The 26,370-nt window shown below is 36.9% G+C and overlaps 1 protein-coding gene and 1 pseudogene across 1 annotated transcript; one reads left to right on the plus strand and one right to left on the minus strand.

The window, feature by feature from the left end:
• Positions 1 to 11,821: 11,821 nt before the first annotated feature.
• On the minus strand, positions 11,822 to 13,996 carry LOC111409551 (annotated as a pseudogene).
• Positions 13,997 to 23,509: 9,513 nt separating this feature from the next.
• On the plus strand, positions 23,510 to 25,902 carry LOC111409552. The gene is made up of 4 exons (XM_023039592.1): positions 23,510 to 23,989; positions 25,009 to 25,086; positions 25,686 to 25,756; positions 25,848 to 25,902. Exons 1-4 carry the CDS (start codon positions 23,510 to 23,512, stop codon positions 25,900 to 25,902), a joined length of 684 nt encoding a protein of 227 aa, XP_022895360.1.
• Positions 25,903 to 26,370: the final 468 nt, after the last annotated feature.

Below are 26,370 nucleotides of genomic sequence, written 5' to 3' on the forward strand. Positions count from 1 at the left end.
AGTACCTTTATGCGAGTAATGACACAAACTCTCCGACCTTTCATGGGAAAGTTTCTTGTTGTCTACTTTGATGATATCCTCATTTATAGTAAGACTAAGGAACAACACCTTGACCACCTCACACAAGTTTGCTCTACCCTTCGTGCAACTAATCTATATGCTAACGTCAAGAAGTGTTCTTTCTTCACCGACACAGTCGTTTTTCTAGGGTTCATTGTCTCTTCGACAGGGGTATCTGCTGACCCTGCTAAGGTTCAGGCGATTATTGACTAGCCTGAGCCTAAAGTTATTCATGACGTCAAGAGCTTTCACGGCTTAGCTACATTTTACCGTTGCTTTATTAAGGGGTTTAGCACTATTATGGCGCCTATTACGGAGTGCATGAAGAAAGGGGAGTTTCATTGGACACAAGAGGCGGCTAAGGCCTTTAAGTTAGTCAAGAAGCGAATGATGGAGGCCCCTGTCATGCGTCTTTCCGATTTTTCCAAAGTCTTTAAAGTTGAATGTGACGCCACCGGGGTAGGTATAGGCGGAGTCTTAAGTCAGGATCATCACCCTGTTGCCTACTTCAGTGAGAAGTTAAATGAGGCCAAACAGCGGTACTCAACTTATGATAAGGAACTGTGTGCAGTGGTTCAGGCTTTGCGCTATTGGCGCCACTATTTATTACCCCAGGAATTTGTCCTTTATTCGGATCACGAGGCCCTCCGTTACCTCAACTCCCAGAAAAGATTAAGTTCTAGGCATGGTCGTTGGATCGAATATTTGCAGGCCTATTCATTTATTTTAAAACACAAAAAGGGCATAGAAAACCAAGCAGTTGATGCATTAAGTCGTCATGTCTCCCTTTTGTCGATCATGAGTGTCAAGGTCATCGATTTTGAAAGACTTAAGGAGGATTACGAGGCATGTCCCGATTTTAAAGATATCTTTCTTGATTTACAAAGGGGATAGTCAGGCACCACAGATGGCTTCCGACTTGACGAGGGTTATCTCTTTAGGGCCAATAAATTGTGCATCGCTCAAACTTCAGTGCGAGATTTCATCGTGTGGAAAATTCATGCGGGAGGGTTAGCCGGTCATTTTGGACGTGATAAGATCATAGAGGAAGTTGAACATCAATTCTATTGGCCTAGCTTGAAGAAAGACATGGCTAAGATTGTTAGTACCTGTAACACTTGTCAATTGAGTAAGCAGAAGAAGCAGAACACAGGTCTATACACCCCTCTCCCTGTCCCTAATTGTCCTTAGTAAGATGTTAGTATGGATTTTGTGTTAGGATTCCACGCACCCCAAAGAAGCATGATTCTATTTTTGTGGTTGTCGATCGCTTCTCAAAGATGGCTCATTTTATCCCCTATAGCAAGACGTCGGATGCGTCCAAGGTTGCCATGTTATTCTTTAATGAAATTATCAAATTGTATGGGCTTCCCAAGACCATCGTGTCTGATTGGGACGTTCGTTTCACTAGCCATTTTTGGAGAACTTTGTGGCATAAGATGGGTACCAAACTGAAATTTTCTACGGCCTACCACCCTCAGACTGATAGTCAAACTGAAGTAGTTAATCGAAGTCTTGGTAACCTATTACGTTGTCTAGTCCGGGAAAACCTTCGAAATTGGGATTTGATCCTTCCTGTCGCTCAAATTGCGTATAATAGCTCCATAAATCGTTCATTAGGTATGAGTCCATTTGAAGCCGTTTATAGGTACAAGCCTAGGAAACCGTTAGATCTCATCCCTATGTCTCCATAGGCTAGAGTGTCAGTATCAGCTGATGCATTTGCACAACATCTTCGTGACTTGCATATTGAGATCAATAAACAACTTGAAGCTAGTAATGCAAAATATAAACTCCAAGCTGATTTACACAAATGACATATTAAGTTTAACATTGGGGATTACGTTATGGTTCGCATTAGGCTAGAGCGGCATCTACATGGACCCGCCTCCAAATTGCAAGCTCGTAGTGCTGGTCCTTTTAAAATTTTAAAGCAGGTTGGTCCCAATGCATATATTGTTGACATTCCACCACACCTTGGTTACCACTCTACTATCAATGTTGAGGACTTTGTAGCTTATAAAGGCCATTTCATTCCCTCAGATGATCCTCTGTCATCTCCTTTTGTGGACCTTGATCCTGATTCTTTGGCCCCTTCTAACCCACTACCACCTATCATGGCACACAAAGAAAAAATTGATGCTATTTTAGATGAAGAAACTATGTTCACTAATGATGGAGAGGTTCAGCGCTTCCTTGTTCATTGGGTTGGTCGACCAGATTGTGACTGTGCATGGATCTCTAGGGAGACACTACAGCAATTGCATCTAGATTTATTAGAGTTTTATCGGAGTCAGCAGGATCTTCATTGGCCCAGATCGCCTCCCGTCCACCCGAGGGGAGTTGGTGAGGACACCAGGTTCAGACCACCACTGACACATTTCTACAGACGCTGAAAAAAATTTGCCCAGCCACTCAGCTTATGGTTGGGAGATTGACGGATGCCTATGGTGATATAGCCACTCGACAGGGTCAAGTTTTCTCTCCCACCCCGGGAGAATTGATGAGGACATCCTAGTTTTAATTATTTTAGTTGGACTTTTATTTCTTAGTTGGACTTGGGTAATTTTATTTTTATGGACTTGTGTATTGGGCTTGGCTCTATCTTTTAGGTTTGCAGTATTTTTAGTATTTAAACCTATTTTACATTGCAATTGAGATGATAAATTGATTGAATAAAAGTTGGCTTCTACAGCCCCCGTTTTTCCTCTCTTCTTCTTCTTCTCCCCTGCCTCTGCGTTCTTCCCCCCCGGTTCCCCTTTTTCTCTTCTCCTCCTCTCTCCTTCTTATTTCTTTCTATTTACCTTGCATGCTGCCCAAACAAAATCACCAACATCAAACAACACCTGGCGTCGATGATTATCTGCCCGAACTTTGTACTTAGTATTACTATCCCGTATGGACAGCTTCACCTGCTCATGGATACCTCGAAGATGTTCAGCCATCTCACCAGCTTTGTAATTGAAGCAACCCACACGTGGAATTGGAGCCAAATCAAGTACTCCGGATGGGTTCCGACCATAGACAATTTCAAAAGGACTCAGTCCGGTGGTTCTATTCCTTGACCGGTTATAAGCAAACTCTGCTTGAGGTAATGCCAAATCCTACTGCTTCAGTTTAGTCCCGGCTTAGCTTCTCAAAAGATTTCCCAAACTCCGATTCACCACCTCAGTCTGACCATCTATTTGGGTATGGTATGCGTTGCTAAAATTCAATTTCGTTCCAAGTTTCTCCCACAACTCCTCCAGAAATGACTCATAAACTTAGTGTCACGGTCAGAAGTAATTGACTGTGGAACACCATGTAAACGCACAATCTCTTTGAAATAAAGATGAGCAATCCGAGTAGCATCCATTGTCTTCCGGCAAGCCACAAAATGAGCCATCTTTGAAAATCTGTCAACCACAACAAGAATGGAATCCATCGCCCGCTGTGTATGAGGTAAGCCCAAGACAAAATCCATACTGACATCAAAGCAAGGAGCTTCAGGTATGGGTAATGGTGTGTACAATCCAGCATTAGTAAGAGCCTCTTTAGACCACTGACATACATAACACCCCTCCACATAATGCGCCACATCACTACTCAACTTGGGCCAGTAATAATCAGAAGAGACCAATGCCAATATCTTGTCTCGCCCAAAATGTCCTTCGTTATGAAGTTCATTAATAATCTGCTGCCTTAGTGAACAATCTGGAATGCATAACTGCAATCCATGAAACAGGTAACCATTATGTAAAATAAAATCATGTCGGTGATTATCAGTTACCTCCCGAATTATCTTTCCAAATGAAGGATCCACAGCATACATATCAGGAAATGCCTCAAATCCGACAATCTTGGTGCTCATGGTGGTGAGGAGTAATGTGCGAAGGCTCAATGCATTCGCTACTCGATTCAAACTCCCTGCTTGATGCCTGAGTGTGAAAGTAAACTCCTACAAGTACGCCACCCACTTTGCATGTCGCCTACTCAGCTTGTGCTGACCATTGATATACTTCAAAGCCTCATGATCAGTAACAAGGATGAACTCCCTTTGTACCAGGTAATGGCACCAATGCTTCAGAGTTTGAACTATGGTATAGAACTCCAGGTCATAAGTGGAATAATTTTTCTTCGATCCCGATAGCTTCTCACTAAAAAAGGCTACTGGACGTCCCTCCTGACTCAGAACACCAACAATACCAACTCCAGATGCATCACAGTTTACCTCGAACAACTTTTCAAAATTCGGAAGTGCCAAGACTGGGGCCTCCGTCATCTTCTGCTTAACCAACTAAAAGCTAGCCTCTGCCTCCTTAGTCCACTGAAAATCACGCCCTTTAAGGCACTCTGTGATAGGAGCAATCAAGGTACTGAAGTTTATGATGAATCGACGATAGAAGGATGCCAATCCATGGAAACTCCTGACATCATGCAAAGTTTTTGGTTTTGGCCAATTCAAAACTGCCTCAATTTTGGATTGATCTGCATGAACACCATCAGTAGACACAACAAAACCCAAAAAAGTTACAGAAGTTGTGAAGAAAGAACACTTATTCTGATTGATGAATAAGCGCTCCGTCCTCATTACATCAAAGACAGCATGAAGATGATTAAAATGTGACTCCCATGTCAAACTATAAATAAGTATGTCATTAAAATAAACTACCACAAACTTTCCCATGAAAGGCCATAAAACCTGATGTATAAACTTCATAAAAGTGCTGGGTGCGTTGGATAGTCCAAAGGGCATGACCATCCACTCGTACAACCCATACTGTGTCTTGAACGCAGTATTCCACTCATCTCCAGGCTTGATTCTGATCTGGTGGTATCCACTTTTAAGGTCAATTTTTGAGAAGACCTTAGAACTGGACAATTGATCCAACATGTCATCTAGACGGGGAATCGGAAACTTGTACTTCACTGTAATCCTATTAATTACCCTGCTGTCAATACACATACGCCATGACCCATCTTTCTTCGGCACTAGTAGAGCAGGAACTGCACAAGGACTTATACTCTCACGAATGTAGCCCCTTTCCAATAATTCTATCACCTGTTGCTGCAACTCTTCAGCTTCATTGGGACTGAGGCGATATGCTGGTCGGTTTGGTAGACTCGACCCCGGAATGAGGTCGATCTAATGTTGAATGTCCCTCATAGGTGGTAGTCCTGGAGGAAGATCCTCCGGCATCAAGTCAGAAAACTCCATCAGTAGTTGCTGCACTTCTGCTAGAAATTCTGAATCTACATTTGTTGTACTATTTTCACGAGACATTAAAGTATAAACTATTTTTTCACGCCCAACCTCAACTAAGAACCTGGACATAGAAAGTAAATTGGGGTTATTAACTACCGGGGCAGGAATGTTTCCTTCCCTGCGAGGCACCAAAACAATTCTCTTCCCTTTGATGCTAAGAGAATAAGTATTCTTTCGCCCATCATGGATAACACTGTGATCATACTGCCAAGATCCTCCCAACAAAACATGACACGCGTCCATTGATACCACATCACACCAAGCATTATCAAAATATTTTTTTTCAATTGAGAAAGACACTAAGCATCGTTTTTCTACCATTACCTCACTGCTTTTATTCAGCCAAGACAACTTGTATGGTTTGGGATGACAATCCATCTTCAGTTGCAATTTCTTGATAGCCTCCTCAGACACTACATTCTCACAACTGCCACTATCAATTATCAGCTTACAGACTTTATCAGTAACTGTACAGGTTGTGTGGAAAACGTTGGTTCTCAACCAATCATCCCCTGAGTCACCCTTGGGAGTCAGCAGGCTCTTTCGAACGACCAGGGTCTCCTGACCATCTCCATATAGCACATCCTCATCTTCACCCTCATCATACACGGGTTCCCTAACTTCCTCGAATTCCTCTATCATATCCTCCTTAATTAGAAGATTTTTATTCTTCTGACCAGCAGGCTTCCTGTAATCAGTCGCCCTATGCCCCTGTTCACCACACCTAAAGCACTTAATACTTGAGCTGGAACTATCCCGCTGTGGCTGATAAGCAGGACGAGATTCTTAAGGGCGAACTGGCTGACTTCCTTCACCTCTGACTACTGGCCTCCTACTCTGCTGTTTCTCTGCAGCAAGTGCTCGCTGATATGCCTCAGAAACTGTCCACAATGAATGAAGGCTGAGAACATCCTGCAGAGGCTGCCTTAATCCCCCCAAATACCGTGCTACCATCTGCTCCTCTATCTCAGATAAATCATTCTAAGCCACCAACTGATAGAATTCTTCAGTATAATCATTGACTGATCTTGCGCCTTGCCTTAGTGAATGAAGCCTCTGAAACAAGGTTTGAGTATAGCCAAAAGGAGGAAGTGCCCTTTCATCTTCTTCTTCATCTTCTCCCAGTTAGTAATTTTGGATTTCCCCTGTCGCCCCCGTGAACGCTTCAACTGTTCCCACCATGCAGATGCCATACCTTTGAGTTTGATGGCGACCAGTTTCACTTTGACACGATCTAGAACCTCCTTATATTCAAAAATCCGCTCCACTTCATTCAGCCAATCAATAAATCCTTCAACCTGCAATGTACCAGAAAACTCGGGTAGATCCACTCTGAAATCGAGATCCACATGACGATCCTCCCGTCCATGATGCTCCCAAACTCGAGCACGATGGTGATACGGGTTTTCGAAACTGGTATCGGAATCATAACCTTCCACATCATGATTACCGAACTCCTGCTCCGCCAAACGTTGGGTTAACCCCGCAACTTGTCTCTGCAAATCTTCAATCGTCACATCCTGAATATTACGATCACGGTGTGGGACTTCCTCAATCGGAACCTGTCCTCGACAACCACGACCACGTCCACCAACCATTATAACCGATGGAATTTATCTCCCAAGAAGATGCTGACGCTCTGATACCAACTGACGCCGAGTAGGATAGTGATTATCCTATTGGCTTGTTGTAGCAGATGATTCGCAAGAAAAGAACGACAGAAAACGCCCAAAAATCAGAGAATATACTCTGAATTCAACTCAATATTATTAATAATGTAGAATGATCAAAATTAACCCATAAGCCGGGTTAAATAGCTGCGAAATACGAAATTATGGAAAAATTATCAAAAATGGCAAAATCCCGAAATTATACCAAAATAAAATATTAAGTAAAAGAAGTAAGTTGCAAAAAATTTGGCTCAATTCGAGTTTTCTAACATATGGAAAAAAGGAAATAAAATATTATCATAAATAGTAAAAAATAACTTAAAATTGAATTTTGAAAAGGAAAATAGTGGAATTTGGGCTCAAAATTGACGTCCACCGAGCATAATTGGGTGGCCATGGTGTGCGTGCTGAAGAGAGCTTTTCGGATTGGGGTCATAATAGCGATTCTAATAACCGTAGCCAAAGTTATAGCCAAATTACCAAAAACGCGTCAAATTCCCCCAATTAAGGAAATAATGGCGATTCACTTTTCATCTTTGCGCCGATCCACCATCTCATGGTATCTCAGCACCATCATCGTTCTATCTGACAAATCAGCATCGCTCGACTTGGATCCTCCTGCATCAGATGCCTCAATTAATTTGTGTTTGCATATGGGTAATGTTGATATCCTTAATTAATTTTAAGCAATTAAGTGAGATGATCTTATGTAAGATTATATTTGCATAAGAATATGATAAAATATGATTTTGTCCAAATATGAATAAGGTAAACATATGCTTTATTATTCCATATGATATAATGTTACCTTGTGAAAGTGACAACTTGCAATTCTTGTGAATCAAGATGTTTGATCTTATTTGTTGTTGAATTTGACTTCAATTATAGAACCAATTGAGTTGGTTTATACTTAAAAAAAAAGCATTGTTGGTTTATGAGATGACCTTGATCAAATTGTGCAATCAAAATTAAAGATGGTTGATTTGAAGTACATTGTAATGTAACGACCACTATATGAAAATACTTCAACTTTCATGGATGTTATCAAAGTGATAAGTGAATTGAACCATGGAAAAGTTGATGAACTCTAAGTTCAAGAACAATCCCAAATGCAGGGGTTAACATATTGATAAGCTCTAAAATGACCCTAAATGTGGGAGTTAACATTGATGCTTGTGAACTTATATGAAAAGTTCAAGACTTGTGAATACAAAATTACTAGATTCCATATGAATTCCTAATTGAGAATTGGTGGGCTAACTTAATATAAAAGTTACAATTCTCTAAACCATTTAATCATAAGAATATCCGTGAAGGAGAAAAGGAATAAAATCCTTATACAATTATAAGGTTAACATACATTAAGTCTAAAGTGGATGAAACGGGTGAAAGTAGGTCATGGCGCTTGCGAAACCAATGGGAATATTTAAAGAGTGTTCATAAATTGAAGATCGTTGTAATGATTCAATGATGATAAGCGAATACCCAAATATGAAATCCACAAATTAAAGTGATTGACATGTGTAATGGTTTATAGAATCTTTCAACCGTGTTTGAATATCAATAAAGCTTTAAATAAAGCTAGTGAGAAAAAGATTTCTTGGAAATTATGAGTTGTATCTATGAAATGAATCGATCGTTGGTTAGTTATATTTGATAAAATACTAAGTCACATGTAAAGGAAAGTCTAGATATATAAGTCTTAGACATGACTTCACAAAGAAATTATCAAAGTTGAAATAATATTCGTAGAGAATTTAGCGGATCCTTTAACTGGACCACTAAATAGAAATTTAGTGGTGTCTACTTCAAGTAGAATGAGGCTGAAAATCCTAAACTACAAAGGTCCACAATAACGGCAACCCTACCTATCATTACTTAAAAGGTAATTCACGGGTTCAAAGGTAACAACAAGTCATTCGATATGTGGATAGTTGCAACATTATATAAATCCGTGATAACTCTATCCTAATTAAAATAATGCTGGTTGTTACGGAAGTGAGGGTTGAGCTTAAAGCTCTTAATGAAGTTTAGTGCTAAACCACAAGTACTTCTAAAAGTAACGAAGGTACTGAAAGAACTTTACCTAGACGAATTTCGAGGTGGTGCCACCTCAATAGAGAGTTGAAATTTCTCTCTTAAAAATCTGTTGAAAAGGATGACTGCAATGCCATATTAGCGCTAAGCAAGTTAAGGAACTTGAGAACACGTAATACTTGTTTGTGTATCCTTACCGGTATTTTCACATGGAATCATTGGTTCAAAGCTTCACACTACCTTTGATTCCAACTTTACTTTGTTTGGATTATGCTATGGTTAGATTCAAATCGAAAGATATCTAATTCTTACGCGTGAGTATTGTATATCTTGAATATGAGAGTTAATTGAATTTTGAACAAGTGGGGAATTGATGGAAAAAGTTCTTCAAAATCAATAAATAGCGTGTGGAAAGAAAATGAATTAGAGATGCCAAAGACATGGCTTATGCGATCGCATAGGCCAAGGGCCATGCGGTCACATGGCCTACTATAGAAAATTGGGGGCCGGGTCACCTTTGAACCATGCGACCGCATGGTTCCATGCGGTCGCATGATAGATAAAAAATGACCGTTGGAGGCCATTTTTCAGTTGGTTTTTGGCGGATTTTGGAGGGTTTCTTGCAACTCTTCATCATATTTTGGCACCAATTCGTGGGGTATTGATTGATATCTATAAATAGGTGATAAGGGCTCAGTACAAAAGGGATTTACCAACATATGAAAAACACTATATTTTCATTCAAGAAGAAGGAAAATCCTTTCTTCTTCCATATTCCTACATTCCCTATGTATTCTTCAAGTTCGGGTAGAAAAATATTTGTGTTTTTGTGTTTTTCTACAACAAGACTTGATTAATCCTACAAACCGTTGGTCGTGAGACCCTTTAAACACCAAAATCATATCCGAGAGGTGGCAAGATATCGTTTGAGGACAGGGAGATTAATTTCATATTTGATCCTTCATATTTTGTTTTGTATCTCTACTTATTTTATCTTCTTGATATTTTGTTTCTCGTTTTTCTTCTCCAAACCCAGGTGGTAAAAATTTTCCAACAATTAGAAGAGTTGAAAATGTGCCGCTTAAGCAATGTAGAGGTCGGCACGGATGATCATTTTTAAATAGGAAAAAAAGTAGAACAAGGATGGAAAACATAATCTTCCTTGCACCCAAAATTCCATACCACCACACAGCCACCCTCAGCCCTCCTCCACACCCCATCTTAAGCACCCAAAAAAAACTAACGAAATAGTCAGAAAAGGGAAAACTTTGTAAAATTGATAATATAACGAAAAATTAAGATAACAATAATAAAGATCCCGATTATTCTAATGAAAGAAGGATCATAAAACATCTCATAGTAATTTGGTAAGAGAAGCATAATTCAGTTCAATTCTTACCATGGCAAAGCAATAATCTTGAAGCTTTAATTAGCATTCAGCCTGGCTAGAAAGTCTGTGAATCCTTCACATGGAGAGCTTCAGTACTCTTCAGCATTTTCCATGGAATCATAGAAGAAGGTTCCTCTTTTGATGCTGCCATTGAAGTAATTTCTCCGGTAGTTGTTGAAAGAGCTGGCGAAGAAGATGGGTTGTTGATGTTAAAAGGTAGGTTGCGCTAGAAGGGACTGTTGGGGTTTTAAGGAAAATGACGTTTTTTTTTTCGTTGTTATTTGTTGAAGATAAACGCTGTAAAAGTGATTGAGATTTTTTAAGTTAAACATTTTAATTTTGACTTTTTCTATAATTAAATATATTCAAAGTGTTTTAATTTTTAACGTAAAAAAATAATAAAATAATAAAAATAAAAATAAAAATTAGATAAAATAAAAAATAAGGAAAAATAATAAATATTTTTTAGAGTAATAAAATTAAATGTTAAATATAAAGAGTTTGTTGGAGTATTTCAAACTTTTAACTCTCCAAATTTATAGATGTTTTCTAAATGATGGAACATATTTTTAAAAAATAGAGAATCTCTTTAATATGTTCTAAGCACGAGCGTAATTTGTATTTTTAACAAATTTAAAAGTATAAATTAGACTTGAGTCTCCAACCATTGCACGAAAAAGTGCAAGGAGGTTACATGAAGTAGGTTTACATTCGAAATAAGTGAAAGTAAGATAATACTCTAATTTTAGAAGTGCATAAGGCCACTTCAATCGATAGAACATTTGAAATTAGTCATAGTAAAGTATTGCTCTTTAGTAATGTGCAAATATATCATAATCAAGACTAACATTGAATTTGGAACCAAAGTGATTGGGAATGCTCACTCGTGCAAAGGATTCATGAAATACATATTGGGATCGGGTTATATTTAAGAAGTATTCCTTCCCTTTATTTTTTATTTTTTATTTATTATTATTTTTTTTAACTCATTTGTCAAAAAGTCCACTGTCCATGCAAAGCTTTATCAAGAAAATACAATGTGCTTTACAATGGTATTTATTTATTTAAAAAGAAGCTTATATTTTTATATGTGAAACACTCCGATAGAATTGAATTGAATTGAACAAGTTGATCTAGCAATCTTGATTTTGTAGAGTTTGTTTAGAGTTATCGAAGATATTGTTGGTTGTGCTCAAAACTCAAGAAAGCAAAATTTCCTATTGAAAGGAGTTCAAGAAAGCAGCTCATCAAAGAACGATTATGTGAAAGCATTTCATTAGATGGAAATCAAATTTATAATAAAAATGAAAAAGGATTTTGGCCATTCATGGAAATCCACGTCAAATTAAAGCTATTGGATGATAAATACATGAGAAAATTATAAATCAACTCAACAATTATATTGCTAAACTTGCAAGTTCAAAGCAACTTAAAAATCCACATCCTTGTGTTACAGATCAAGAAAGTAGCAGAAGATAACATCATAAATCAGCTCTAAACAACAATATACTAAACTAGCAAGTTCAATATAAGCTCACTTCACATTTTACAAACCTGTATGTTACAAAATCTGGTTTTGAAATACTGATGAGACGGAACTTATTACCCGTGAAAAATACTAGACTATCTCCCACCACCCGATGGTAAAAAAATATGATCCCTCGTGTTATCATATCCAGTACTTGTGCTATTACCCTCACCATTTGCAAACATATTATGTTGCTCTTCAAGAAGGGATTCCATCTCTTGTGCATTGGGTTCCGTTCGCATCTTGGAGTGTTTTCTGATAGCCTCAGACCTTCAAGTTCCATAGCTACTTCCTTCATACAAGGTCGATCCTCTCCTTTCACGTACGAACACCTTTTTGCAAGTCTAGCAACTGCTATTAACTCCTCACTGTTCCCTTTGCGTGCAATATTATCATCAAGAACTAAGAATAAGTGATTTATCTTTCATAGCTTAATGCATTCTTTCCAGTTAATAGCTCAACAAGGAATACTCCAAAGCTATAAACATCACTTTTATCAGTCAATTGGTTTGTTTGCGTGTATTCAGGGTCCAAGCAACCAAATGTTCCTTGAACCATAGTAGATAATTGGGTTTGATCGAGAAAGACCAATCTTGATGCTCCAAAATTAGATATTTTTGCTGTAAAACTAGCATCTAAAAGAATATTTGCGGATTTGACATCTTTGTGAATGATTGGAGGAGAAGCTGCAGAAGGCAGATACGCAAGCACTCCCGCAGCTTCTGCAACTACTCTTAAACACTTGTCCCAAGAAAGAGAGTGTGCCTTTGTTTTATTGTGTATGTGTTCATAAAGGGTGCCATTGTTGATGAATTCATAAACTAGTAGAGGTACTTGTGTCTCTAAACAACAAACAAGGAGCCTCACAACATTCCTGTGGTTGATTTCGGAAAGTACAATCACCTCATTGATAAATTGTTCGACTTGGTTTGGATTCACTTCTTTAGACTTCTTGATGGCAACGATCCTATTATCTAATAAGAAACATTTATATACAGTGCCAAAGCCTCCTTTACCAATAATCCAAGTGTCGTGGATCGTTGCCTTCTTGAGCTCTGCGGAAGTGAATATTTTTGCCATATCTTCTGACCTCTCTCTTCTCCTAATTTATTCTTGCAACAATAGGCCACCATTTTGAAGAAAAAATTTGTGTTTTATCCTGATCAACTTGCTTCTCTTGAGTTACAAATACAACCAACAGGCAGCAAGCAGAACAACAATGATTCCTAGAAATATCCCTATTAAAAAAATTATATTAGCTTCATTTTCACTCTTTTTCGTAAAAGAATGAACTAGAAAGTAATAGATAACAACATCCTACGTCATCAGATCAATGTCAAATGTTTCAAGTAATTTAATATAAGTGAAATCATGAAACTTAAAAAATAAGTACTCCCTTGATACCAGATGGAAATAAAAATTACTGAAGCATAGTATTTCTTTGCCAATCCAAAATGAAATGTAAGAATTTGAATTACGACATACTAGAAGCAAATTCTGATTACATCAGATCCGATATTGACAAGTTCCCTAGACTACATTGTTTGGGTTTGAAAGGCTGATGTATACCCACGGAACAGTGGGGTTAACCTGTAACAAGTTTGAAGACAAATGATTGACTAGGAATGCAGCCTCATCAACCTTTCTTTCCGTCACCATGGTAACCTTTCGGGCAACGACAATTATAACCCCCCACTGTGTTATCACAATGCTTTTCACATTTATTGAGGTTTGGATCTTGACATTCATCAATATCTGCAAAAACAAGTTGGAATCATAAAAAGACCATGATTCTTATTGTCTCGAAGTGTTCTAATAAAATATGACAATGAATTATTTTATTCCCGCTACACAATAAAACGCTTGTGGACCACTAGATGACCAAGTAGCATAAATGTTTTTAAAGATCATACCTGGACAACCATCAGGGGGGTATGGATTTCCTTGATAACTCTCCAAACATAAACAGCAATACCCATAACCATTATCGGGTTTGTAACTCTTGAAATTTGTGCTTTTACATGCATAACTAGACATGTTCTTAAGAGCCCCCTCACAAGTTCCATTACCAATTGCCCAATCGACCACCATAGGAAGCTTCTGTACATTCCTCAGACTAGAAATATTTCTCGTAGAAAACCTGAATTCACTTTCCTCTTGTTAGCTACAATTATTGAAGTTTCACGTGTTTAAGTAATTTTCATAGCTCTTCAAAGCCACCTCAACTCTCCAAACCTCTTTCGGAATAGATGTCTGGCAACAGCCTAAACCCGAACAAGAGCCGTCTACCAAATCATCCTCGTTATCACGTACGGCAATGCACCCTGTCTGGTAATTCCTGTTATTCCAGCGCTCAGATACAAAAGCATAAGTATCGCAACCAACAATAGTGAACTTATTTGCGGTATTATTTACCATAAGGTATACGGGCAAATTTATCCAGGGAGAACTATACATCTGGTTCCATAATGAGAATAACAGTCTTTTGCTATAAATTGCAAGAGGTGTCACTGGCCCTCCAGGAATATATCTGTGATTTCTATGGTGGTGTTCTGTAAAAATGCCTTGGGAGGATTGTAGCTTTCATTACAAGTGACAAAGAAACTTTGGTTGAGGTAACAGTATTTTGTGGTGCCAAAAAGGAAGGGAACACTTACATTTCCACAAAGATCAACATAGTTTTGCTTTGCCACCCAAATATTTCCAATAGCAGAAACCAATGTTGAGGCAAATATAAGCAAAACTGTTATGAATACAGATCGCAAGATATGACAATAATGAAATAAAACAGAAAAGTAAATAACACCGAGATTTAAGAGGAAAACGCAATTTGGGAAAAATTACGGACAGAGGAGGAGAAAATTCACTATAACTAATAGGAATGTATTTACAACGTTAAAACTTAATACTCTCAATTGAATTTAAGCTCTCAACACTCAATGCCCTCAATTGAATCTCACAAGATGTTATAGATTTGTTCTCTCTCAATCTCTCAAGATTTTCATGTGTGTCCAATACAATACGATGGTTTGTATATATAGAGACGCCCAAAAACTTAGTTGAAGATGAATAGAAGTCCAAAACGCGTTAATTCGCCAAAAATTTGGAACTGTCCAGATAATACTGTCGCTCGAGCAATAATCCGACGAGAAGCATGCGAGGTTGTTCTGCTTCAAGTGCTCGGGCGTCCAGCTAGCGAATAGCTAGCGAAAATGCAACAATCATTGTCCCGGTCCAAAAGCTGATTTCTCCAAGATCAACTCAACTACTACTCCTAAAACTCCAAGAATTTAGGTCACACTACAACAAACTCCACCTTAAGCTAAATTCTAGACACAAGGAATTCTAGAATACAGATCTTCAAGTAAACACCACTCCACCTCTTCCAAGCCCCAGTGAGCTAAATCAATGACAAACACCAACTAAGTTCAAGTAATGCTCAAACTTAGCAATGGGAAGTGGTTTTGTTATCTTGTCAGTAGGATTCTTCTTGGTATCAACCTTGCTCACTACAGTGTCACCACGAGCAATTACTTCACGTACAAAATGGTACTTCATATCAATGTGCTTAGTCCTTTCATGGAATATCTGATCTTTAATCAGAAATATAGCATCCTCGCTATCACAATACACTGTAAATATCTGTAAGTCTTCACTGATTTCACCAATTAATCCCCTCAACCACATAGCCTCTTTACATGCATCAGTAATGATCATGTACTCTGCCTCTGTTGTAGATAAAGTTACTGTATTTTGCAAAGTAGTTTTCGAGCTGATAACACTGCCTCCAAGGGTAAACACATATCCTGTGGGTGATCTTCTTTTGTCAAGATCCTCTGCATAGTCTGAATTCAAATATCCTATGACTCTTTCTAAATTTCTTCCAAAATGCAAACAAGCATTTGTAGAGCCTTTCAAGTAGCTGAGGATTCACTGCATTACTTTCCAATATTCCTTTCCAGGATTTGCCATCTATTTGTTAACTATAACGATTGAATGTGCCAAATCAGGTCTTGTACAAACCGAACCCTAGACATATACTCAATGTCTTCATCTGAATGCAGACACAAGTCTGCTGATAATCTGAAATGTACTGCCAAGGGTGTACTGACAGCCTTTGCATTCTACATATTGAATCTCTGAAGTACTTTCTCAATACGCCCTTTCTGACTCAAGTATAATCTGCCAGCCTTTCTGTTCCTTAAAATTTTCATTCCAAGAATTTTCTTTGCTGCTTCCAAGTCCTTCATCTCAAACTCTTTACTCAGCTAAGACTTTACTTTTTTGACCTCTGCTTTGTCTTTGGTTGTTGTAAGCTTATCATCAACATACAATAACAAGTATGTAACCGATCCACTACTTTCCTTCCTGAAGTACACACAACTATCATAATTGCACCGTTTAAAACCATGAGTAGTCATAAATGAATCGAACCACTTATAACTTTGCCTCAATAACTGTTTCAGTCCATACAAGGACTTCTTCAACAAGCACATAGTCTTCTTTTCCAGAAATTATGAACCCTTATGGCTGTTGTATGTAGATGTTCTCCTCAAGTTCTCCATGCAAGAATGCTATTTTGACATCCATATGTTCAAGCTTCTAGCCATTCTTTGCCACAATTCCAAGTAAAGCCCGAATTAAGCTGTGCTTTACAACTGGCGAGAACACATCTGTGAAGTTAACACCTATGATTTGACTGTAACCCCTTGCTACCAACTCGGTAACTTCAATCCCTGATGTCCCTTTTGTCCGTTTAAACACCCACTTACAGCAAACAACCCTTTTGTCATTAGTCAATTTCACCAAGTCCCAAGTGTTGTTTTTGTTCAAAGACTCCATCTCCTCCTGCATTGCAATCAACCATTTGCCAGAATCACTTCAACTAACTGCCTCTGAATATATAGCAAATTCCTCCGTGGAATAAATATCTTCAGCCACACTCAAAACATAAGCAACCAAATTTGCCTCTCCATACCTTTGTGGATGTTTAATCTGTCTGTGAGATCTGTCCTTTGCAATCGAATACTGTGGTAGTAGTGTAGGTGCCACGCGATTTATGCAACGTGATTTTATACTGCAAGTGTACGGTGTCAAGTTTTGTAATATAGTAATAGAGTAAAGAGTGTCGAACCCACAGAGATTGTAATTTAAATTTCACTAAGTACTATAATTGTGCAATTTCTACTTTATTTAGACAAATGTATGATTAAATGAATTTAATGTTTTATGAGTGAATAAATTAAACTAATCTAACGTGAATTGGATGCGACAAAATTGGGGAATACAAATTATCAAATGAGAAGGCCTAGGGATTGACTTCACCTAACTTTCAATTATGATTTAACGATTTCTAATAATTCCATTTAATTTTTCCATATTTAAAAGCAAGAATCCTAATATATTCCTCTTCCCTCTCTCGAGTGCTGGTTAGAAAATAATCCTAGATTCCAATTCCAATATCTCTATTCCGAATTGAAAATCAAGAATTTATAAAAGTCCCAATTATTTTATGGAGTAAGCTTAACAGATTTTACACTTTCTCTCGAAACTCATAAAACCTATGTTGTGTCAATCTTATGATCACGCCTAAATTCCCCTCTTGAGTGTTGGAATTCACTAGCATCTATTCATCCAATTATTGATCAAATAATTGGAAACATTAAAATCATGACACAATTAAATATATGTGGAAAAATCAAAGGAATAATTATAAAATCATCAAATCATACTCGATTCTGCTACATCAAACCCCTAGATAATTTGTTTAGTTCATGATATAATAAATGAAAATCATAAAAATTATAATAAGCAACATAAGGAAAAGGATAGAAAAAACTAGTCTTTTGGGTAGATCTTCAATCTTCTTCCTTGATGTTGTTCCTCCCTTTTGATACCTTCAATTTTTGCCTCCTTCAAATTGTGTGGTTGAACTCTTCAATCTTGCCCCCTTCCATCCCCTTTGAAAATAGGGTTTTTAAATGGTATTTATAGTATGTTGGGGGTTATTGAACGAATTAGGGTTGAGTTGGGCCAAGAAAAAATTCCAAAAATATAAAATCCCGTTTTTCCGCACAGGCGGCGCCACGGTGCCACGTTCACTATTGTTTTCAGCATCTTGGGCGCCATGGCACTCACTTTGTGTGGAAAAGGCAGTTTTCGCCTTCTTCAGTATTTTTGTCATAACTTCTTCATCCGATGTCCGATTGAGATGATTCAAGATGCGTTGAAAAGGTAACTCAAAGGATTATAACTTTTCTTCAAACATTATTTCCCAATTCGATCATTTGCTATGTCAGAAGTAGGTCTCAATGTGAGACCAAAACTCCGGCGTGTAACTTTTCGGTTGGAAAATGATTTGTAATCATATTTTGACTAAATTTGATCCCTTGGACACCTTCCTTCATCCAATTGACTCCTAGCGCGCTTGGATCTTCATCGTGAGTTTCGACATGACTTTTGATTAATTGCATTTTAATTCTCAAACTTTGGATCACTTACATTTTGGTTATTTCATCCAATTTCGCTAACTTTTGCCTATTTCCTTCATTTGGCCTCTTTTAGCTCTTGTTTTCTCCACTTCCATCAATCTACAAAACAACATCAAAATCACTTGTTAGCACTTCTAAAGTGCTCTCCAAGATAGCAAAATCATGAAATTAATGGCATAATATAATGAGTGTAAATCACTCATCAGTAGGTAAAGTAAGTAAAGTAATACTATCTGTCTCATTTGAACCAGATTGTTCTGTAACCTTTGACTATTTCACTGGGCCAATTTCAAACTCCATCTAAGTTGAATGATTCTATTATCCAGATTTACCAGAATCCACAAGAGGTCTTCCACGAATCATAGCAACTTCGTCAAACACTACATCCCTACTAATCATCATTTTCTTTTCTTCTGGACACCACAACTTATAACCCTTTACTCCTGATTTATAAATAAGAAGGATACATTGTCTAGACTTAGGCTCCAATTTTCCATTATTCACATGAGCATACACAAGACAACCAAAGATCTTCAAATCAGTGTAACAAGAGGGTTCACCACACCATACCTCTTCTAGTGTTTTATTTTCAATGGCTGTTGAGGGTAAGCGATTGATCAGGAAACATGTTGTAATAGTAGCTTCAACACAAAAGGACTTTGACAACCCAAAATTTGAAAGTATAGAATGAACTTTTTCCATCAAAGCTCTATTCATCCATTCAGCCACGTCGTTTTATTGAGGAGTTTCAGGCACTGTTAAGTGTCTCAAGATGCATTTAGCCCTCCAGAAGCTATTGAATTGATCTGAATAGAACTCTAACCCATTATCAGTGCATAGATGTTTCACTTGCTTTCCAATCTGCTTTTCTCCCAATGTTTTCTACTCTTTGAAGGTTCCAAGCACATCACTCTTCTGTTTCAAGAAAAATACCTAAACATTTATGGATTAATCATCAATTACTATCATCAAGTAATATGTACCTTCATTTGAAGGTACTCTAACCGGCCCCAGAGATCTGAATGGATATACTCAAGTGTTCCCTTCGTGTCATGTCTTTCCATAGAGAATTTGACCCTTTTCTATTTTCCAAAAACACAGTGCTCACAAAATTCCATCTCACTAGTTTTCTGCCCATCAAGAAGCCCCCTTCTTCTCAACTCTGCCATTGCTTTTCCACTCATATGCCCAAGCCACATATCCTAAAGTTTCTGATTTCATCCTTAGTCAAAGAAAAACTAGAAACTGCTGCATCTCTTGTAATAGTGGAACCTTGCAAAACATACAATTGTGTAGAAATCTTATGTTCCTTCATGACAACAAGAGCACCCAAGCTCACCTTCAGAACTGCACCTTCACCAATGTAATTATAACCCTTTAAGTTAAGATAACTCAAAGATATAAGATTCCGCTTCAGTTCTAGAACATGCCTAACATCTATAATTGTTTTCAAAATCCCATTGAACATCTTGATATTGATAGTACAAACTTTGGCGACTTTGCAAGGCGCATTGTTTCCCATAATCATTGTACCTCTTAAAACTCCTTCATATATAGTGAACCAGTCCCTATTTGGACACATATGGTAGGTACATACAGAATCCAGAACCCATTCCTCACAAGGTTTGGATCCCATATCGAAGATCATAAAAAGCTCTCCTTCACTTTACTAGTTTGCCACAATGTCAGTCTCCCCTGAATCAACAGGGTGTTTTTCCTTATCATTGGTACCTGCAGCTTTGTTTCTATTTTTCAAGGTATAGTAGTAAGCTCTAATATACCCCCTTCTTTTTCAATAATGACATGTCTTCCCAACATCTCTAGATTTCGACTTACCCCTCATAGTTTTGTCAAGCTTCCTATCTTGACTTCTCCCACGAACAATCATGCCATCAACCTGACTCTCAAATCCTTCAATAAGATGACTCATCTTCTCCTTAGATAGTAAAGCATCATAGAATTTCTCCATCATAAGAGTATCACGACTATAGAGAATAGTATCTCTGATAGTCACATATGATGGCGACAATGAACACAACAACATCAATGCCAAATCCTTCTCGTCCAAATCGGCCACGATTTATTTGAACGAGGTTAAGTGATCATCCAATGACCCACCTTTAGACATCCTATAAGAATACAAGCGCTATTTCAAGTGTGACTTGCTAGTCAAGCTCTTTGTCATGCAAACTACTCCAACTTCAACTACAATGCTGTGACACTTTTCTCCTTTAGAACATCTTGAAGAATTTGATTTGAAAGGTGAAGATAAATTTGAGTCAGAACTTTTTGATCCCTATGCTGCTTCCCTTACCACGTCCAAGTAGAAGGCATCTTATCAAAGCCAAGCAAGACTTTCCCTAAATCTATCTACACAAGAACTGCTCTCATATTTACTTGCCATAACTAAACCTCATGTTTCGATCCAACATTGAAATATCATACTTCATTGTTGCCATGCGAAAATCAACCTTATGCTCTAATACCAATTCTTATTAATATGGATTGCAAGTTATGCTGAGATTTATGTAGAAGACCCAATTCAGGAAGGGGGATTTTTTTAAGAAGCCTATTCAACCATAATATTTGGTAAAATAGCCTATATTAGTACTTTATGTTCAAGTAGTCTATAGTCTATTTGATTATATATTAAAAGTCTTTAATACCCTTAAATTAAAATGACTAAAATGTCCAGTTTGGTTATCAATATTACCCAAATCCCCAAATATAAATCCCTAAATCCCCTTCATTTATCCCATTTCCAACCCCATTTTCACTATATTAAACCCACCTTCAAATTCAGCTTTATTATTCTTCATATGCATTATTCTTGTTTACAATGATTGGTTACATGTTGAAGTTTCTTTATCTGAACCAAGACAAATCAAATAGTGCAAATTTTGAAGGTGGATTAGCAAGAATTGATTTCACACAGTTGAAGGTGAGCTTTATAAATTGAAAATTAACGATTTGTTGTTATTTTCTAGTTGTATGCTATGATAAAAATCAATTGGATAATCAAAATTTGCTGTAAAATATAAAATTGGAATGGTGCCATTTCTCAGTAGTTGGGTGCCATTTTTTCTAGCTAGGTGTCGTCTTAATACGATAGTGGTGGTATTGATATACCTGTTGGCAAATTAGTTATTTCTCCATTTTTTTATGGCATTTTATTATTATAAACCAATTTAAATGGCACATACACATTTTAAACTACAAAATGCCATTTTGTTATGCTTAAATCTGTTATGTAACAATATGGGTGGCCTTTTGCTTGTTATTGAAGCTGTGATTCATAGTATTCAGTTTTGACAATTAATAGAGTAATATATTATATAATTTTTTGTTGAATTGCAGATATGGACTTTGGTGCAATGATTGTCATTTGTTATTTTGTTAAATTTGAAAAGAGTGATGAAGGTGGATGGAATTGGAAATGGATAGGGAATGATGAAGATACCGCAACAAATATTTTTGTATAAAAAACTCTCATATGTGGAGTTGTATGACAAAGTCCGAAAGGCAGTTAAGGTTAATCCCAATATGTATGACATTGAGATGAAATTTCTCGTTCCCGGTATGGCAAAATTATCAGTTCTACCAATGAAGATTACTTGTGATATGGATGTTAGTTGGTTTTTTTCTTTACATGACAAAGTTCCAATTTGTGTAACCCTTGTGGAAAAAGGTTATGTTGATCAACAAGAAACGAAGGTTGATATTGCAAATGTTCAGAAGAATCATGAATACAATTCAAATGTTGTTGTGGACAATGCGGTGGACATGGATGAATTGAATTATGCAAAAAGATGAGTCTAGTGACAATTATATGCAACTGTTGTCTCCATGTAATCAAATTTGTGAAAACGATTGTGTGAACTTTACTAGTGATGATTATTGGGATGCAACAGAAGTAGTGCATGGCAACTACATAGATGATTCTCATGTGATAAATGAAGATAATGTTACTTATAATACACCTTTTATATTAGAAGATGAGATTATTGGCATTTCACAAGTTGTTCACTGTCCGAATCCTTGTGGAACATCAGTTAAGATTCTTAACGTTGATGATGTGCACGTTAGCCAAATTTTTTACAACAAGGATCTTAGGCATCACTGCAAATGCTTGCTGTAAGAAACTTTTTTGAATTTAAGGTCACTAAGTCAAATAAGAGTACATATGTAATAGTTTGTGTTGAGAAAATTTGCGAATGACGTTTGCGGGCAACACAATTGAAGGAAAGTGAGGAATTTCAAATTCGAAAGTATTCACGTTATCATAATTGCTCATTGGATGTTTGTCACAAAGATCATAGACAAGCTAGTTGTTGGATGATTGGAAAACGCATCATGTCGAGGTTTGAGGATCCCAACATTAAATACAGACCTTCGAACATTCAAACTGATATTCATTAGGAGTTTGGCATAGATATAAATTATTATAAGGCATGGATGACTAGAGAATGTGCTATAGAGCTATTAAGAGGTTTACATGATCTTAGTTATGATAGATTGGCCAAGTATTGTAATATTCTGAAGAAGAATAATCCCGATACAGTGACGTTCATTAAGGTTGATAATGAGAACCGGTTCAAATACTTTTTCATGGCTTTAGGACCCAACATATGTGGTTTTCAGTCATCAACGAGACATGTCATTTTTGTGGATGGAACATTTCTTAATCCAAATTTCGAGGTAAGTTACTTGTTGCCATGTGTCAAGATGCAAATCTTTAGATATATCCTCTTGCATTTGGCATTGTTGATTTTGAAAACGATGCATCATGGACTTGGTTTTTCGATAAGTTGTTTCAGGTTATGGGTATGTTGAAAGGGCTTGTTTTCATTGTTGATAGCAAGGATAGTACGGGTAATGCTATAAAGATTGTTTATCCTTATACACATTATGAATGTTGCATGTGGCTTCTATAACTAAACATAAAGTCCAATTATCATAAGATCGATATTTTGCCATTGTTTATGGCAACTGCAAAGGAGTATAGTTTGATTAATTTTGAAAAATCAATGGCAAATCTATATCATTAAAGTTCAATAGTTGGAGAATACCTGGAAAAGAAAGTTGGGTATGAAGTCCCGAGCACATTTCAAAGGAATCCGTTACAATATTATGACAACTAACAATGCGGAATCTTTGAACTCGTTATTTAAGAATGCTTGGGAGTTTCCAGTACTTGCTATGGTTGAGCAAATAAGAAAAACTTTACAGAAATGGTTCTATGAGATACACATTGAGGTTGAAAAAGGTACAACTACTCTAACCCCACCCATTGAGGATAAAATGCATAAAAAGTATGATGATGCAAAGGGACTAATAGTGGTACCAATAAATGTGTATGAGTTGCTCGTTGGTGTTGAAAATGAAATGTATATCGTTAACTTGGAGGCAAGAACCTGTAATTGTAGGGAATATAATTTGGAAAAACTTCCTTGCACATATGCACTTCTAGCAACAAAATTTAAGGGAATATCTTTTTACAGTTTATGCTCACCTTATTATACCAGTACTAGTTGGAAACAAGCATACGCTGAATGTATATATCCTTTGGTAAATGAGGCTGACTGGGAAATATCCAATCAAACAAAGGTGTTACCACCCCTTTCGAATTGATGACAAAGTCGACGTCCAAAAAATCATTGAATTCCATCAAGAGGAGAGGAAAAAAAGACTCTTAAATGTAGTAGGTGTGGCCAGAGGGGCCATAATCATCTAACTTGCAAAAATGCTTTACACTAGTTGATAGATGCATACAAATTTTTTTATTTAACTTAATCTTGAAATTGTGATAGATTACAATGATTTTTGATACATTACGATAGTTGTCTGACAAAGTCTGATAGCTACTTCAGACAAATTTTTGATAAATATGACAGCATCACTGTTTGTTCAAACCAAAACATCATCTGGTCATTTTAAATGTATGGGTGCTATTTCAACTCATTTCGTGTTCATTTTTGTTCATTCACGTTTGTTATGGATGGATGGATGTTAATTGTCAATTTAATCTTTACATTGTGATATTTTTTGATAAATTCTGATTGATTTGTAAGTTAACTTCAGATAAAAATGACATCAGCACTATTTGTTCAGACAAAAACTACATTGGTCATTTTAAATGTATGGGTGCTATGTCTACTCATTTCGTGTTCATTTTTATTCATTCACGTTTGTTACAGATGGATGGCTATTAATCGTTAATTTAATCTTTACATTGTGATAATATTTTGATCAATTCTGATAGATTTGTAAATCAGTTTCTAACAAAAATGACAGCAGGACTGTTTGTTTAGACCAAAACGACATCTGGTCGTTTCAAAAGTATGTGCGATGTTTCTACTCATTTCGTGTCCATTTGGTTTAATGAAGCCTGTAACCACTTGAAAATCGAAAGACAAAGGTTTGAATTACATTTCGATGTTACAATTGACACATTTGTCCAAACTATAGTGAGTTTCTCTATAGTCAGTAGGAACCTACTACCATACACTTCACTTGACAAAAAGAACAAAACAAGGGGCAAGTGTCGTATACAAATCATAGCACGTGTAGTCCTTCAATGTGTACAGGACGTGTATGATGTTTCAAACACTGTTGTGCTAGTTTTTGGAGTGAAACCGTTACCTCCTGACCTAAAACGGCATCTGGTCATTTCAAAAGTATGGGTGATGTTTCTACTCATTTCGTGTCCGTTTGGTGCAATGAAGCCCGTAACCACTTGAAAATTGAAAGACGAAGTTTGAATTAAATTTCGTCATTACGATCGACACATTTGTCCAAACTGTAGTGAGTTTCTCTACACTACACTTCACTTGATAATAAAGAACAACCTAAGTGACAAGTGTGGTATGCAAATCATAGCACGTGTAGTCATTCAATGTGTACAAGACGTGTATGACGTTTCAAACACGGTTGTGCTAGTTTCGAAGTGAAACCAATACCTCCTAACCCAAAACGGTATTTGGTCATTTCAAATGTATGAGCGACGTTTCTACTCATTTCATGTCTTTTTGGTGTAATGAAGCCCGTAACCACTTGAAAATTGAAGAATGAAGGTTCGAAATTATATGACATCATCTATTCGTTTCCAACGACATATGATCGTTTCAAATGTATGGTTGTAGTTTAGGGTTTAGGATATTGGGTTTAGAGTATTGGGTCTAGCGTTTAGGGTATAGGGTTTAAACCTACACTCATTTTTTCAACATACAGTGTTTTTAGGATCTTTCAAACATTATTTTACTAGTTGGAAGTGAATTCGAGACTCCTTGACCAAAACAACATATTGGCATTTCACTCGTATAGGTGCTATTTAAGGTATATGGTATACAAAAACATCACGTGTAATCATTCAACACATGCGATCCTTTTACAAGTTTGACTGCCATTTAGGATACACAAAACATAGCACATTTTGGAGCACTGTAGGGGAACACTTCAGTCGTATGGGTGCCATTTTCTAATTCAGTGTTCAATTCACATCATTTTTGCTCATTCAACCTAGACAAGTGATCTAAGATGTTTCAAACCCTGTTTTGCAATGAAATCTAGACCCCATGACCTAAATGGCACGTTGGTCGTTTTAAACGTAAAACTGCCATTTTTCAAATAATAGTTATTTTTCATCACCATATAGATAAGCTGTCATGAAAAACTGCATCTCCCTTTCAACCATGTCTGCTTCAATATTTGAATAAAACATCCATATAATGAAAATAACAAAATTTCATAGGAAGACTTATCAACATACAAAAAAACTACCATCTAGACAAATCTGACTACATAAAATTAACATCCAAATCTGACTCATCAACATCCAAATCTGAGTAGACAAAATCAACATCCATAAATTTTATAGAAAGACTGATCAATATCCAAATATAACTAGACAAAATCAGCATCCATGCACATATTTTCCAACTAAATCATTT

Source organism: Olea europaea, chromosome 14, assembly GCF_002742605.1.
Source record: "Olea europaea var. sylvestris chromosome 14, O_europaea_v1, whole genome shotgun sequence".
Taxonomy (NCBI): Eukaryota; Viridiplantae; Streptophyta; class Magnoliopsida; order Lamiales; family Oleaceae; genus Olea; species Olea europaea.